At 44.0% G+C, this 17,268-nt stretch overlaps 1 protein-coding gene across 10 annotated transcripts in view; it reads right to left on the bottom strand.

The window, feature by feature from the left end:
* Window positions 1-6,133: 6,133 nt before the first annotated feature.
* Window positions 6,134-17,268, bottom strand: part of SETD1A (SET domain containing 1A, histone lysine methyltransferase) — a 905,198-nt gene continuing 894,063 nt past the window's right edge. For all 10 annotated transcript variants that reach the window (XM_069244167.1, XM_069244168.1, XM_069244163.1 and 7 more), the window contains one exon: window positions 6,134-10,701. In XM_069244167.1, the coding sequence (XP_069100268.1) occupies window positions 10,528-10,701 (174 nt within the window). In that variant the 3' untranslated portion in view covers window positions 6,134-10,527. The remainder of the gene's footprint in view (window positions 10,702-17,268) is intronic.

The following is a 17,268-nucleotide window of genomic DNA, read 5'->3' as shown; positions in this document are numbered from 1 at the left end:
TTGGACTTTGTCTTTGTGTAGGAAGGCGTTGACGGGGTAAAAATCTAGGATTGACTTGACCTCCATCCTTCTTCGACACAAGGAAGTAACTGGAATAGCACTCGGTCCCTACTTCAGAGGCCACTACACTTGTTATGGCTCCTTTGCCCAAAAGGGCAGACACTTCCTGGCACAAAAATGCCATACATTCTACAAGTAGTCTGATGAAGTTGTAGTGGGTCAAAAACAAACAGCAGGGCATAGCCTAGTTAGACAATCTGCAGAATCCATTGTTGGATGTAATGTGTTGCCACCCCTGCAGGAATCCCCTGTTCCTGCCTCCTACTGGATGGCTGTGCATTGGAATGGGCACAATAAAGGGGCTTGGAGGTTGTGTGCGGATGGTCGGAAGATTAAGATGAGCGCTGCCAGTAGTGCCTTGGACGTTTTTCTTTTGGCCTATTGGCCCTGACCTCTAAAGGGCTGGGAGGCCTCCTATACAGGCAGTGGAGTTTGATGTCAATACAGCAAACCCCTACTATATCTCCAAAAGGGTGAAAATGTCTGTGTGTTTGTGTTTGGGGGGCGGGGGAGGGAGGAGGTGTTAACCTTACTGGAGCTGTAAGACCCAAAGAACGTGCTGGGACTCAGTGCTCCTGGCCTAATCTAACATCTCACCAAACAGGTGGGAGCCGTCGAACAGCACATCCATCAAGGCGGCCATTAATGTCTCTGGAGAAGCCAGTGGACCTCATCTAGGCATGACTTGGAAGCGCCACATCAGTTTCCCTAGCCATTCCCAGACAATCTGTGGTGTCCAGGTCCATGAAGCAAATTTTGCCACATCCTGAATTGTTCGGACTAGGGAAGTCTGTAAGTCACTTGGGACTGCAGGTAAGATCTCATTCACCATGTCCCATAGCGCATGGCTGCAGCAAACTAGGAAACAGCTAAAGTTAACCAATCTCATGGCAAGACTAGCTGAGGAGAACATCTTTTTGCCAAATGTATCTATTCATTTTGATTCCACATCAAGGGGAATGATTGGAAAGGCCACATGGTTCACTCTACTGGTGAACAACTGTACCACCAGACGTTCTGGGGCTGGATGCTGTGTTAAGAAGTACAAGTCTCCTGGAGCAGGTTTATAGCAGCCAGAGACCTGCCTGTTGACTTGGGATGTGGATGGGGGTGCAGAACATGGTTTAGCACAAGTGCACAACAAAATTCAGTTAGGGCTTTATTGAAGGGCAAAAGAAGTATGGTTGGTGTCTGGCCAAGCTGTAGGACCTTCGTCAATACATTTGTCTTTACCTTCATAGTGAGGAGGTGGAGATCAAGAACCTCATCGGCCCTCCTGATCACTATAGTAAAAAGTGTTTTAACTGCTGCTGTTTCGGGACCCCAATCCACTATCAGGTCAGGTGACCAGCCCCCTCCCAACCTGTAGGTCCTTGCACCAGTTAAGACAGGGTTATGCAAACTCTTCCCTTGCACCACCATGGTCATCTCCACAAGGTTGGTTCTGTTAATAGTCTGAACCCAAAACATTGGTGTTATGTCAGAGTGGTTATGCAGCAGTGGAATCATGTGACTCAGATGGATTCAGTAGGCGATGCGGCACATTAAGATCTGGACTGGGCTTCTATGAAGACAACACCAGATCGGAGTTGGACACCATGATGGTCATTTGTCTTCCTCCGGCATCGGTGCAGCATCAACGCTTGAAGAACTGGTGCAGATGTCGGCGATGGTACAGAGCTCAAAGCAGACTCAATGGAGCCAGATGACACTGAGGGAGAACACACTGGTGGTAGCCTGACTGGGAGTCCCTGCGTATCCTAGGGGTCCTAAGGCACACCAGAGGAAACCAGAAACATGCCAAAGATACAGAGCATGGCCTCTCAAAAGGCCTCAAGCTGCTGCGATGACACTGATGAACCTGTAAATTCGAGGTGCATCGGGACCAGGGATGGAATCTGCTCCTTGGTAGAACAGAAGCGAGACTTGGGGGCACCATGATGCCCTCATGCCCTCTTTGGATAACAAGAAAGATGGGAAGGGGTTGAGCCTCACTTGGACTTCTTATACATTATTTTTTACTTACTGAAAGACTGACTGTGAGGAAGATCAGTCTTTGGAAAATTTTGAGAGGGACAGCAGCACCTCACCACTGGCTTTGCGCAGTGCAGGACCACCGTAGAGATTTCTGGTGTTTCACCACATACAGCTTTGCCTCCCATTCTAAGAAAGCTTTAGGAATCATTTTGGCACAGTTTAGCAGGCCTTGGAATCGTGTCAAGAACCCAGGCACCAGAGTCACACCTTGCTGGGATCTGTCATTTTCATCAGCTCACAACAATCCTTGAAAGGCTTAAACTGTGTTGTTTTAGAGATGAAATCCCTTGCACACAGTAACATTTTGGGATAAAATCTCTTCATAGTGTAAAGAAGTTACGAATGGAGCTCCGGATTTGCATTTGCAGACAAAGAAAGAAAGCAACTGACATTAGCGCACAAGAGTGGCACTGACCACGTATCAACACACAAGACCACTGCTTTTGAGTTTTCTATCTCCAGTCTGAAGCCTGGGGAACTTTACAAGATGAGGAATGTGTGGTTAGAAGTATTCATCAGAATAGGTCTGATCTTTCTTCAGTGCTGTCAGTTGCACACCTGCAGACTGGAGCACTGGTCCACAACACCACCAATGGAGTCTTTGGACTGTTCTGCTTCACTACCCTGAGAGTAGACTGCTACAATGATGCACTTGGTTCCCAGAAGACAGACGGTTACTGACTTAGTACATGTGAAGGACTCACACCCTACTAAAATAACCCACTTTCTTACAAACCCAAAGAAATGTTTGTGTTGTACTACATCGGTTTCTGATCACTAACCTCTGATGCTTAGATTATTCATATATACTACCCCTCCCGACGTGCCACATCTGATGTGATGACCTGGAGTTACAGCAACTGAAACCTTCATCTTGTCATATTGTATATATTCCGCCATTAAATGTTATTCTGAAACTTACTTGTAACAGCCACTAGATCATCCCAGTGTCTTGGTTAATGACCACTGACAGCGTAACCATTCCTTAGCTGGTCTCATATGCACACAAACATTTGGAATGAGGTCAATACAAGATACTATCATTGCCAACAGTTTAATTGAAGTTCTCACTCAGTGGTAAAGGGGAATTCATGTATACAATATACTCACTTTCTTCATGTTTACTTTTGTAACCAACATTGCCATATCCATGGTTGCCCCCGGGAAGTTGTTTATTCTCTCTAATGTAGGAGAGTATTCCTTCATGTTGTCTGTGAAGCCCAATTTATACAGTATGTTACCACCCCCATGTGGGTTTGGCACTGGCAGCCATTCGTCTTGGTGAAGATAAACATGAATCACATGAAGTCTCAGCTACCACTGCAGGTGGTTTGGTGAACAATCATTGAGCAGACTTGATGCACAAAAGATGCGTTGGTAATTGTGAGAAATGGGATTACTGCGTGGGAGGGGTGAAACCCTATTCAAGCAACAGCCACAATCCTTGCCATTGTACCACAATATAATCACTAAATTAACCTGTGCTTAACCCACTGATAACTTGGCATCCTATTTTTTTAATATCTGGTGCTAAATCTCAAGTGGAAGAAACTTAGAGGGGCTCCTCCCCACAAAAGTGTCTAGAATTTCCTGCCCCTGTGTCCTAGGATCTCTGGGAGCACAATAGGCTAGTGCGAAGTTCTTTGGGTTTGTGCTGAGGTAGTGTCTTTGAAGTGAAAGTGGGACTGCGCCACTCCCTCCCCCTTCATTCTGCTTTGATGGCCTATCCTGCCAATATCCAGTCCCCCTCTATTGTGTGACTGTCTGGAAGGTATGGACAAAGGCCATCTGCACCTAGCCATGTGAACAAGAAGCACCCTACATGCACCAAACAGGAGAAAAAAATGTGGCATTTTCAGAATTGTAACTTAAAACCCGATATTATCATTAGAGGTTTTTAAATTACAATTCCCTAGACACCAAACATGACATTTCCACCTGCTCCCTAACAAAAATTATCACTTAAATGAATTTGGAGGTTTGTTTTTTTTACTACCAAGACAAGTAAAATTTGGAAGTACATGTCTAACTTTTTAAGTACAATGCACCCCGCTGTACGGATTGTTTATGGCCTATCTTGTATGTATGTAATACAATCATTTGCAATACCAATAGATGCATGCACTCTCCCAAAAAAAAAATCTACTATGAACACTTCTGCACCTAACCACTACACAGCAAAATTATGCACAGCATTTATATCTAGTACAGATTTCAAACTTCAAATTTTGCATTTAAAATTTCAAGCATGCTGATATATGAAGCTAGAGAGTTCTAGTCGAGCAACATATGGAAGTGGTCAATGTAATTTCTTTGCATTCATTTACTATACATCTTAGAAAAAAACTATACAGAGGTGATATAAACAAAGAATGCAAAAGAGACCTGTTTGAGATGGTCACTCTACCCATACTTGATAGAGGGTGGTAAATGAGATACATACAAAAGGTTCCAATAAGGAAAGAAACTGTTAAAGCAATTACACACATTTATGGGACAAAGGCACATATCACTATCAATATGACGTTGTTTGGGTACAAGTCCTGGACTAAAGAATTAGTTATCATTTTCTTAAGCTTTACTTTGTGGATCGAGGGGATAAAATACTTCATGAGAAATCACAGACACCAAGTTTTTTTTTTTTTGCAATAAAATTTTAATGACATTTATAAAAAAAATGTGCTATTAGGTACCAAGTATTGAATCCACAAGATATTAACATATGTACAGAAACCAAGAGCCTTTCTTTTGAGAATGCATTCTCAACCAAGGTACAGAGCTCTGCAAAGCCTCTCCGAAAGGTAACAAGAAAATATATATATATATATATATGTATGTATATATTTACACATTAGGATTCCATCTAACCTAACACTAGAAAACAAATGGGGAAGGAGGATAGGGAAGAGGAGCTCAGCTTTCAAAGAGGGATCTTTTACTGTAAATTGAATTTTGGTGATGGCAACTTCTTGTTCCCCCACTTCCACAAAGGCATTTTTGATACTGTTTGAATGTCTGTGAAAAGGGTCACCACATTATCACAGAAGGTTGACAGTAGGATATAGAGTGTTATTTTACGTTTTACCATACTTATTTTAGCTTTTTCGGAGCCTTGACTATAGCATCCAGTTAACTCTGGCACTTTATATTAGTGGATGGTTAAGTGGTTTAAGAAGAATCAACATAGTCTTATAAAACATCTCTCAGGTACTGCATTATTCAGTGAGTGTCCTCCTGCCAACCATGAAACGTGTGTAATTAATTAGACTGCCTCATTTTATAAATCTCATGGTCATATTTATATATTAGCTAATTGTGTTGTATTTTATCAAAATCAGAAATTAACCAAATGTTGCAGTTCACAGAAACAGAACAGACCAAGAAATGCTAAAACAGGAACACTTATCCAAAAGACTTTAGATGAAGGTAATGCAAGCATTTTTGGGATGTACTAGCTTTACTTTTATACAGAACAACCAACAACAAATGAATGACTAAAAAGGGATATTTTCTTTCAGAAACCAACCTAGTGACAAACTTCATGTATTCAAGTTGGGTATCTTAGAAATACCACCCGCTAGCCTGTTGCGAAAGGATGATAACTTGACTCTGGGATGCTTTTAAAGGAGCAAATAAGTAGAATATATTCAGCAGTCTTGGATAGCTAACTTTAGTTCTAGTTTTATTGCCTGAAGCCTGCACACAAAACAAAATGTAACACACTGATAGCTTGTCAAAGTTTGCCTTATTTGAAATTAAACGTCAATGGTCATTCTCAGTTAAAACATGTGATGCTGGAGTAAAGTGTTCTATTTTATACATTACCTTTGTGAGTGTTTTAGGTACAACGTGGTATGTAACTTACAATTATTTTGTAACACATTGTTCATCTATGTCAATTAGCCCGTAGTGGGAAATGGACATCTGCCAAAGGTTTAGATTTTTGGGTGTTCCAAAAGATAATGTCAACCAACGGCCCAATGCTGTGTGCCCCCCTGACTACAAATCGAAAAACCAAACCAAACACAGGCACCGCTAAAACGTTAGACTTTTTTTTAATGAACAGGAGCTGGCTGTAATATGAAAAGAGGAAACAGAGACTCCATCTTTGAAAAACTGATCCCATTACAGTACTTAAATGCACCAATCAAGTTGGGGAGGAAGGCAGGGAGGATATAGATCAGGCATTTCAAACCTTCAGTTCAACGGCAGTAGAAAAAAAACAATACAATTTATTTACATCTCCTAAGTATGAATGAAAACAAATATTTACATATCAATAATGTGTTTCTACAAGAAACAACCTTTCCATCTACAATATTCACAAATTTCTTTTTGCTAAAGAAAATCGTTATTATGTCCTTTTTTTCCTGTCAGCTCAGCTACCCCGAAGGGTATTTGGAAAAAAAAAACTGCAGTCACAATGCACGTTTCATATTGTCTCCTTTTTTCTGTTAATCTGTTGCAGTAAAATAAAAAATAGGTTTTCTGTCTTGATAAAAATACGCTCAAACAGGGAAAGACCTGGGAATGGTTGTAGGAAATTCCTTTGTTTCTAAAGCCAGTTCAATTAAAAAAAGAACAACAAGTTATATAAATATAACTTAAGCATTCATATATTTTATTTAAATGTTTTGTTCGCCTGCTATCCTTACATTTAAACTGAGCATTTTTTTTTTTTTTTTACCTTTTGGCTTAAAGCCGAGATTAATTACTGTGAAGGGCACTTAGATAAATTGAAAATTACAAATTGCAACTATCATGAAACCACACTTTTTCGTTAATCGAACATTAAGGGGAGGAGTTGAGATTGTAGACTCAAAATAGAAATATTAACACTGTTTTTGAATACAAATGATGGTTCCTTTTATTGTTCAAAGGCTTCCAGCTCTTTCTGAATGCATATGATACTCTTTAATGTACAACTGTGGTTTTAGAATTCAAAATCGATTTTGCAAAGTCCAAAAGGTCACATACTACTAGCCACAGCATGCAGCTTAGTATTTTCCTAGCATAACCAATTGAGATTTGAGGTTTCATATAGGGTTCAGTTTTGTTTTGACAGGTATTAGTGATACACTTTGTCTCAAACCTCGTCTCTATGCCAGATCCTTTAAGCCAAACTGCACAGAAGACCTAGTCAAAAAGGGTCAATGATCTAGACAAGGGACATTAACACAAAAGAGGTGAAGACAGAACAGTGTAAATTAAAAGATTATTGCACTACCAAATGTCAACAATTGTCATTACAGCACTATAGGGCCAATGACATATATAGTGTTTGTTACTAAGAAGTTCCTAAGCCCCTTCATTTTGTTTGGACCACATGAATGTGGAAGCACTATTTAATACACATGGTTTTCTGATTACCAGGTCCTATAACCTAGGAAGCAGAATATGGTTTTATGTAGGGATGGAGGACTGCAAAAATCCCAGAGGCTTGGCTTCTGAAGCACAAATCAGAGAGCATTGGTCCTTTCTTACGAACACTGGAGGACTGATCCTTAATGTAATAGTAAACACAATGACAACTGTGTGTGTTGTCGCTCTAGGTATTAATATAGGGCTTCCCATGTTAATATATAACATGCATATGTTTTTTTATTGGCAAGATAAACAGACTGTCAAAGGCACATTACAAAGATCCCCTGTAATGCAAAGAAAAAGAAAATCCTCCTTTGTAGACTGGCTGTAAAAAGTTAAATATGAAACAAGATAGGAAGTAAATAGGAGGTATTTTTTTGTGGGTTGAGTAAGCTCATTAAAGGGGCGAATACAAGTAACACCAAGAGTGGTGTCCAAGTAAGCAATTAGAGGACTGCATTTATGTAATTTGTGAAGGGATGGAATGGGATGAAATAGCAAGGGAGATTAGATACAAACACTGTTTTTGCTTAGAAATAATTTGACGGTAGGTGTGAAGAGGTAACACTTTCCATTCACAGAAGCAACAAAGTCCCTTTCCAGGAAGCAAGATTTCTTGTTCTATGTGAGCAGTCAGTCCAGAAATGACATCAAGATGGCAGATACATGACCCACATCAATTGGAAACACAGGCTTTGGTCTGCACTGCAATCCTTCACACTAATTGGAACATTTTTAAGTGCTGTTCACAAACCCAAAATTTTACTTAATTTTTTTTTTTTTAGAGAAGATATCTTTTCTCTGAGGTGTGGGCTTGTCTTAAAAGTGAAATGGCCCTATGATTCATGGAAAACCCTAGCATACAGGTCTTTTCAAATTAAGAAGAATGATCTACTTTGGAGGGAACACCACACTGACTGATCGAGGGGGCTGACAGTTTGTGAGGATAAATCAAATTCTCCAGTCTGTTAATTTGAGGAATTAAGTTTTACCAAACAAAATACTGTCTAGAATGCAGATCCCCAATACCAGACAACGAGAGAAGAATATCTGCATATAATAGGCCTGCATCCTAGACACATACAATAAGGCTGAGGAAAAGGCTGGAACTTTCAAGTCCTTATAGTTAAAGCCTGAGACTTTGATCCAAACACACAGAAAGGTGAAAATAGCTGTGGGAGTTGTGTTAATATTTTTGGTTGTATTTCACAGCCTAACAACACTTGTCTGTCTTGCTAGACATCTGTCCCAAATTAGGCCCAGAGGCTTAGACTCTGATACATATCAGGAACTGGGTGCATTACTTTTCTTTTTCCAACAGATTTTCAGACTCTCCTGCTTCATGTGAATGAGAATCCTGCAAAGTGCTAAAAGAATTTGATCAGAGAAAAACACAGCCTTCAGGCCCTGAAGCCATTCGGATAAAAAAGGTTTTCTTAATGGAAGTGCATACTCCCGAGAACAACATTTAGTAAACAAACATCTGACTGGGATGCAAGATTAAGTGTGACTGGCTGAAACAATTAACTTTCATAATCCAAGGCATGAAAATACGTCTAGTCGAAAGACTACAAAGATTACTTCAAATTAACCACATTTTGACACTTGAGAAGCCATGTGCCACATTCTGCCAGTGATGAAGCTGTTAGGCAGATATCATCAGGTTAACAGTGAAAAAGTGATACCTCAACAAGGGAGCTCCAGTTCGCAGTCTACTAGCTTCCTTAGGGTAACCTGATTACATATAAAATGCAGCAATGTTATATATGGCTACAATAAATGCTTTGCTCTCTTCAGCAGTTTGTACTTTATCAACATTTATCATTCCAGACTCGATTACCTCTTTGCAGTTTTCTGCCCTCCCTGCTTTTACTGTTTCGGACCAACAGTATTTCCCTTATTTTCCATTCACCTAATCAGTTCTTGGTCACAACTCTTAACATACATTTACTGAGTCATCCTTGCTCTTTCTTAAAAAAAAAAAAAGGTTGAAATCAGCCTGCAGCTAGACAGTGAGACCTACAAGCAACTCTTAACCAGTCTATTAAGGAATACAAATGTGACAATATTCACATATAAAAATGTCATATCTGCTTATTTGGAATCAGCAGGTCCAGAAAAACATAAAACAGACATGCAAATTCAAGGCATATATCGCTAATGAACGGTTACAGGTTAATGACTAGATGGGCAGAGGCCTTATAGGAGACTGGATATAAAGTGCATCTGGTATGGGGTGAGGATGGCAAACAGACGAGGAAGAGTCATAGTTGACTATTCTTTAAGACATTATAGCGCTTTAGTTAATTGGACAGCCCAAAAATACTGGAGATATGTTATTGCATAAACTCAGCTTTTCAGTTTGTATTTTCTGTGTCGAGGACTTCTGACTAACTTACTGACACAATCTGCTTCCACTACCAGTCCAGTTAATGTACACACCTCCTGAAATCACTAGGGCATAAATAGGAGGTCACATCCATACAGTGAAGTTATCTAAAGCAGAGGAAATAAGTAATTTGGACTTGCTCTTAGAGTGTGTAGAAACTAGAAAAGTGAGTTAGGTTATCTAGCTGGACTGGACAGGCATGAGAGAAACCGAACCACAAAGGGAAACATCCCATTCCCACACATTTCCCTACAGTTTAGTGGTAGGGTGCATGTACAAAAGCTTTCCATAAGTTTGATGGGACATTAAAAAAACAGCAACTGCAAAAGACTGCATTACAGGAAATTCCATGGTATAAAAGCTGGGAGGTTTCAGTGCAAAATAAAAATAGTTTAAAATAAGTTAAAATAAAAGAAATAAAAGAAATGCCATTGTCTCCTTCAAAAGGGGATGGGCTTATTCCATGTCAAAGCTTAGCTGACTGTGCCATTATCCAGAGGCAAACTCCTGCTTCTCTCATCCCAAATAGGAGTCTGTCCCGCTTGAGCCCATCTACATCTGCACAAAGGCGTGGCATGATTCAGTAGACCTAGGCTGTCCAAACATCTCTTTGGCGCAGTAGCAGCAACCCAATCTTCGATGATTGCCAGCGTCCTTTGTGGGCAAAGTCTTGGATATTAATTCAGCGTGCCTCTGCAGTTCTCTGTCCCACAAAGACAGGGGATCTTGTTTTCCTCAATGGGGAATTTGTAATCGTAGGTGATCTCCTCATTGATGCCAATGGCCTGCTTGGAGTAGATGACAATCTTCTTCTGAGACTCTATTGTGATTACTTTGGCATAGCAATTAGGCTGTGGAAGGGGGAACAAACAAAAATGATGACGCTGGAAAGCACTTACGCAGATAATTAGGTTACACAGGATTCTCTTTCCTGCTATGAACACCCCAAAGGCAAAACAAAACAAATCTGTCTAACAAAAAGACTCTTCATTGAAGTGAAACATCTGAATTGGACAACCCATGTTCTGAACTGTGGAACACTTTTTTCAATTTAAGTAAATTACATTTTGAATAAGAGCATTATGTTAATGCAGAAGAATAAGTTATTTACCTTCAAAAATACTTTTCATGGTGAAGACACTATCCAAACGCAGATACTACACCTTTAGAATATCTTTCCAGCACCAGACTGATCTGGAGATTTGTTCGTGAAAGCTCCTGCACACCAGTAGATAGCATGGATGGTTCTGTACTGACTCCACACTGGAAGTGATAGAGCAAAGCTGCATATAAGCACCACCCCTGCAAACTGATGTCAGTTTCTTAACTTTTTTGTGCCTTTAGATGCAAGCGTCAAAAAGAACAAGTTACTTACCTTTGGTAACGCCTTATCTGGTAGAGACATATTCTAGTTGCAGATTCCTTAACTTAAGATTTCCCTCAGGCATCAGTCAGGATTCAGGAGATCTTTCGCGAGCAGGATCCCGGTGTGCCATTCAGTGGTGTTGGGCTTCTCCGCGTCCGTCGCCGGTGCTGTGTGGGCTGACATGACGTCACGGGTGCAATATAGGAGCCACCCTGATGTCAGTTTCTTTTCATGGCTTTCCACTCTAGAAGAGCCGTGAAGAACACTGACCACTGGTGCGTCAAAACTAGGGCCCTGAACGGGAAAGTCCCTGTACCCAAAAATCAGTTTGCAGAACAGGGAGGATGGGTGGGTTGGTAAGGAATATGTAACTAGAATATACTCTACGAGATAAGGCGTTACCGAAAGTAACTCGTTCTTCTGATAGAGACTTCTAGTTGCAGATTCCTTACCTTTGAATAGATATCAAAGCAATACCAGCACTGGCAGTGGGCCTGCGAACCAAGATCATACTAGGAAGTCCTGCATGACCAAACGGGCAAAGTACCTGTCCCTCAGCGTGCAAACCCTCCAGTGGTTGCTTTTTAGCCAATGCATAGCACATTTTAATGCAGAAAACTCCCAAATTAAGATGGTTCTCTTTTGAACTGCCCGACCTTTCTTCACACCTACATAACTAATAAAGAGTTGATCATCCCCCCGTAACTCTTTGGTATGATCAAGGTAGAATGGCAGCGCTCTTTCTGGGTTGAGGCGGAGGAGTGTCTCCCCTTCCTTAGATGTATATGGGGGTGGGTAAAAAGTAGGCAAGGTGAAGGATTAGCCTATATGAAAGGGTGTAACCACTTTTGGCAAAATGGAAGCCCTAGTGCAAAGCACCACTTTGTCAGGATGGATGGAAAGGTAGGGCGGCTTAGATGATAATCCCTGCAGCTTAATCACCTTGCGGACAGAGGTAAAGGTCACAAGGAAGGCTGTGTTTAGTGTCAGAAGCCTGAGAGGACAATTGTGGAGAGGCGTAAAAGGAGCGCACATTAAGAATGTCACAACCAAATTTAAATCTTATTAGGGCATGATAAAAGGGGATGGAGGAAACATATGGTTAAGACCCTTAAACAGACTAACAATAGGAGACTTAAACAAAGAGGGTTGGTCAGATAAACTCAGAAATGCGGAGATAGCAGACAAATAACCTTTGAGGGTGCCCAAAGAAGAGCCCTGCTGGGCCAAAGACAGCATGAACATGAGGACCTTGGGAAGAGGGGCAGAGAGGGGTTCGGACTTGTCTGTACACTATACTACAAATTTCTTACAGCAGGCGTATAATGTGTTGGTGGAGGGGTGCCTAGCTTCCAAGATAATGTTACAGACTGAGTGGAAGGTCAAAAGATGTCAACTGCTGCCGCTCAATCTCTACTAAAAAAGGCAGAGACTGAACCTTCCCCTGCTACTGCAATAGAAGATCCTCCCGAAGGAGCAGTCTGATTGGAGGATCGATGGCCATGCTTAACAGTTCGGGATATCAGATTCTTAATGCCCAGTCAGGAGCTGCAAGGTTACTTAGACCCAGTCACTCTCGATCTTATTGACAACTCTGAGCAAAAGTGGTACAGGTGGAAAGGCGTACAGGAGGCCTGAGCTCCACTCGCAATGAAAAGCATCACCAAGCAAGTGCCGCCTTGAAAACTTCAAAGTGCAAAACTGGTGACATTGCATGTATTCTGCGGAGGTGAATAGATATAACCATGGATCTCCCCACTGCTGAAGTCGACCCTGCCCCCCCCCCCCCCCCCCCTCCGGATGGAGACGCCATTTGTGATCGACCAGGCATTGTTGGCTGCGTTTGTCTGCTCTGGCTGCCAGAAAGCCCGCCAGGTGTTGAACCAGGGAAATACCCTGATGTTCCAGACATGTCCAGAGGTGCAGAGCCCACCCGCCCTGCTTGTTGAAGTACCACATGGTGGTCGTGTTGTTCGTGAATATCTAAACTACTTCCTCTTTGAGAGAGGGAAGCAATGCATTCAATGCCAGTCTGATTGCCCGGAGCTCCAAAAGGTTGATCTGGAGTCCAGACTCCGCCCAAGATGACATGCCTTGGATCTCCGCCTCTCCCGAGTGGCCGCCCCATCCCAGAAGTGACGCATTTGTCACTACTGTCAGATCTGGCTGGGGAAGGGAGAGGGATCTGACTGGCCCAATCCCAGTTTTGTTAACCACCACGGGAGATCTTGCGCAGTGCCCTCCGAGATCTAGACCATGTCGGAAAGATTCCCCTGATGCTGCGCCCAATGGAACTTCAGGTCCCACACCAGAGCCTGCATAAGCCATCTGGCAAGATTCACCAACAGGATGCAGGAAGCAATGAAGCCCAGTAGCCTCAGTCATTCTCACCAAAATCCATGATCGAGGCTCAAACATCGGTATCATAGCTTGAATATCCAAGACTCGCTGTTCAGGAGGATAAGCCCGAAACTGCACTGTGCCAAGAACAGCTCTGGTAAAAAGGAAGCATCTGAGAGGGAGTCAGGTGTCAATTAGGCACATTTATATTGAACCCCGTTGAATGCAGGAGGTCCGCTGTAGGCTGGAGGTGGGAGACGACAGCCTGGGGCAAGCCTGCCTTCATCAGGGGGGGGGGGAAAGAGACTGAAACCCCTGACCTGCACATATGAGCTGCAACCACTGTCATCACCTTAGTGAACAACTGAGGGGCACTGGTAAAACCAAAAGGGGAGCATGGTGAACTGAAAATGCTTATGGCCCACCGTGAACCACAAGAAATGTCTGTGGGCAGGCAGAACAGGATACGGAAATAAGCATCCTGCAAGTCCAACGCTACCAATCCAGTCTCCTGCCTCCAGGTAAGATAAAACCTGAGCCGGAGTGAGCATTTTGAACTTCTCTTTTTGGAGGAAGAGATTGAGGGACTGAAGGTCTAGGATAGGATGCAGGCCCTTGTCCTTTTCGGGTGCCACAAAGTAGAGGGAATAATAACTATGACCTACTTCTGGAAACAGGGACCTTCTTTATAGCTTCCTTGGCCAAGAGAGCCGTAACCTCCTTGCGGAGAAGTGCCAAGTGAATCTCCGTCATCCGATCGCAGGATGGTGGCATGGATGGAGGGGTAGTCTCGAAGGGAAGGGCATCAGGTGACGGCGAATCCTGCTTCCGACTGGTCCCTGGTGTGGAATAGTCAGACCAGGAAGGTTTGGAAGCAGCTCCAGACAGAGGTGGGGGTTGATACCTGGCCAGACACCTATCTCCCTGATCCACGAGGACGGTGAATCCCTCAACACTGGCCACGAAGAGGAAGGGCAGCATGCACGCCATTGTGGCTGGAGGGGAACAGATGTGGCGGGGCACCCCTTCTGTAGCCACAAAAAGGGCGAAAAGTAGGCTGAAAGGGGCAGCTGCGAGGCCCAAGGACCTGGCCGCAGCGCGAGAGTCCTTGAAGCGCTTGAGCGCTGAGTCTGCTTTGTCTCCGAAGAGACTGATGCAATCAAAGGGCATGTCCATAAAGGTAGACTGGACATCCCCTGAAAAGCCAGACATCCTCAACTAGCAATATCACCTCAAGGCGACCATCGAAGCAAACCCTCTGGCCACTGAGCCCTGGAACGTACAGACTTGGATAACCAAGCTCTCAGGGGTGAGGTGTTGCACCAGGAATGCTGGATCAGTTGTGCAGGAAAGTAACCTGTTTTTGGCATGGCTGTCCCCACTTGTTGCCTGATGTCAGTGTGTTTTGACTGTGTTTACTGGGATCCTGCTAACCAGGACCCCAGTAGCTGTGCTCTCGCCCTTTGGATTTGGTTGTCCCTAACCTTTTACACCCCACAATTGACATACCCATGTAAGTCCCTAGTATATGGTACCTAGATACCCAGGGCTTTGGGGCACCAGGGGTTCCCAATTGGCTGCAGCATGTATTATGCCACCAATGGGAGCCCATGAAAAGTGTGTCTGCAGGTCTGCCATTGCAGCCTGCGTGAAAGAGTACATGCACCCTTTTCACTACAGGTCACTGCACCAGGTCACTATAAGTCACCCCTATGGCAAGCCCTTCTAGCCCAGAGGGCTGGGTGCAGATACCTATGTGTGTGGGCACCCCTGCATGAGCAGAGGTTCCCCCACAAACTTAAGCTCCATTTTCCTGGACTTTGTGAGTGCAGGGAAGCCATTTTAGACGTGTACTGGACATAGGTCACTACCTATGCCCAGCTACATAATGGTAACTCTGAACCTAGGCATTTTTGGTACCAAACATGTCAGAATCATACCCTAATACTGTTGCCAGTATTGGTTGTATGATTCCATGCACTCTGGGGCCTCTTAGGGGACCCCCAGCTTTGCTCCATCCAGTATGTGTGGTTTTCAAGGGCAGCCTGTGCTGCCGCCATCCTACAGAAGGGTTTCTGCCATCCTGCTGCTTGAGCAGCTCAAGCCCAGGAAGGCAGAACAAATTATTTCCTTTGGGAGTCGGAGGCAAAACCACCTCCCTTTGGAAATTGGTGTTAAATGGTTTGAGAGGGGTAGGCTCTGGTATGCTTTGAAGGGCACATTTAGTGCCCTCCTTGCATAAACCAGTCTTAACTGGTTCAGGGACCTCACGTCCCTGCTCTGGCGCAAAACTGGAGAATGGAAAGGGGAGTTACCACTCCCTGTCCATCACCACCCCAGGGGTGGTGCCCAGAGCTCCTCCACATGGCCACTTCATTCTACCATCCTGAAACCAAGATGGGGAGAGGCCTCTGGGAGCATTTGAGTGGTCAAGTCAGGTAGGTGATGTCACAGCCCCCCTCGTGATACGTGGTCACCTTGCTAGGTGGCCAATCCCATTTCCAGGGCTATTTAGGGTCTCCCTCTTGGATGGGTCCACAGATTCGACGAGCAAGATTCCAGCAGGAATCCTCTAACATTTACTTCACCTTCTGGCCACTGGAACCGCAAATGGAGTTCACAGGAACCTACAATCTGCAGCTCAAGCAACGACTTCACTCTGCAACATTGTTTCTCCAGCTCCTTCAGGCAACTGCAACATTTACCCGGCCGTGCATCTTCTGAGGGCGGCAAGTCTTCAGTCTGCACAAAGAAGCAAGTAGGAATCTCCCTTGGAGTGAAGGAGTCACCCCCCCCTACATCTGCAGGCACCAACTGCAATGAGGACCGGTTGTGTGGGTCCTCTCTCCTGCAACTCTGCGTGGATCCTGCAATAGAGGTAGTGGTCTTGAGTGGTCTCCTTGGTCCCCTCTACCAGCTGTCCAACTTTGGAGATGGTGAGTCTTTTCCTTGCAGGCTGGTACCCCTGTGAACTACGATTCTTGCTGCTACCAAGGCTTGTTGGCTCTTCTTCCGAAGGATCTTCAGGCTCTGTGTAGCCCCGGCCTTCAGCACTCTTTCGTGCAACGTGTGGTCTCCTGCCTGCTGCTCCAGCGACATGGGACTCCTTTCCAGGTGTGCTGAGTGGGCCTCACTGCGACTCCTGGGCCTGCTGCCTGTGGGGAGTGCATCCAAGACTTCTTGCTCTCCTGACACCTGGGAGTACCCTCCTTGGGTTGAGACCTCTTTGACCTTCCTGGTCCCTAACTGCTAGGGGACGCCTGGGACTCCCCTCCTTGGGTTGAATCCCCTTGGACGTTTCTGGTCCCCGGCAGCTCTGCAAATCCTCTTCTGCAACTTTTGCCTTTGCCAAGGCTTATTGGTTGTTTTTCCACACCACCAACGGACCACAACTCTTCTTCCGATGTGGGACATCGACTGTATCACTTCTGGAACTCTTCCTCTGCTGCATAGCTGACTCCTGCTCTTCACCGTCGACCTGGCCCTTTATCTCCAGAAGGGGGGGTAGTGGCTCCTGCCCCAACCTGACACTTCAATGGGAACTGGACTTGGTCTTCTTCATTTGCACATCCTCTTCTGTCTGGATCCATCTTCTGTTTTTTGCAGTGTTGCATGGGTCTTGCTCAATCCTTTTCTCAAGTTTCTCTGTGGGTTAGGAAAAAAACAAGTACTTACCTCTTCTCTCATGGTCGCTGAGGGGGCATTCTGGTAC

The sequence above is a fragment of the Pleurodeles waltl genome, chromosome 7 (genome assembly GCF_031143425.1).
Source record: "Pleurodeles waltl isolate 20211129_DDA chromosome 7, aPleWal1.hap1.20221129, whole genome shotgun sequence".
In the NCBI taxonomy this organism is placed as follows: domain Eukaryota; kingdom Metazoa; phylum Chordata; class Amphibia; order Caudata; family Salamandridae; genus Pleurodeles; species Pleurodeles waltl.
The sequence above is the reverse complement of the archived record's forward strand: the minus strand, read 5'-3'. Positions and strand labels throughout refer to the sequence as shown.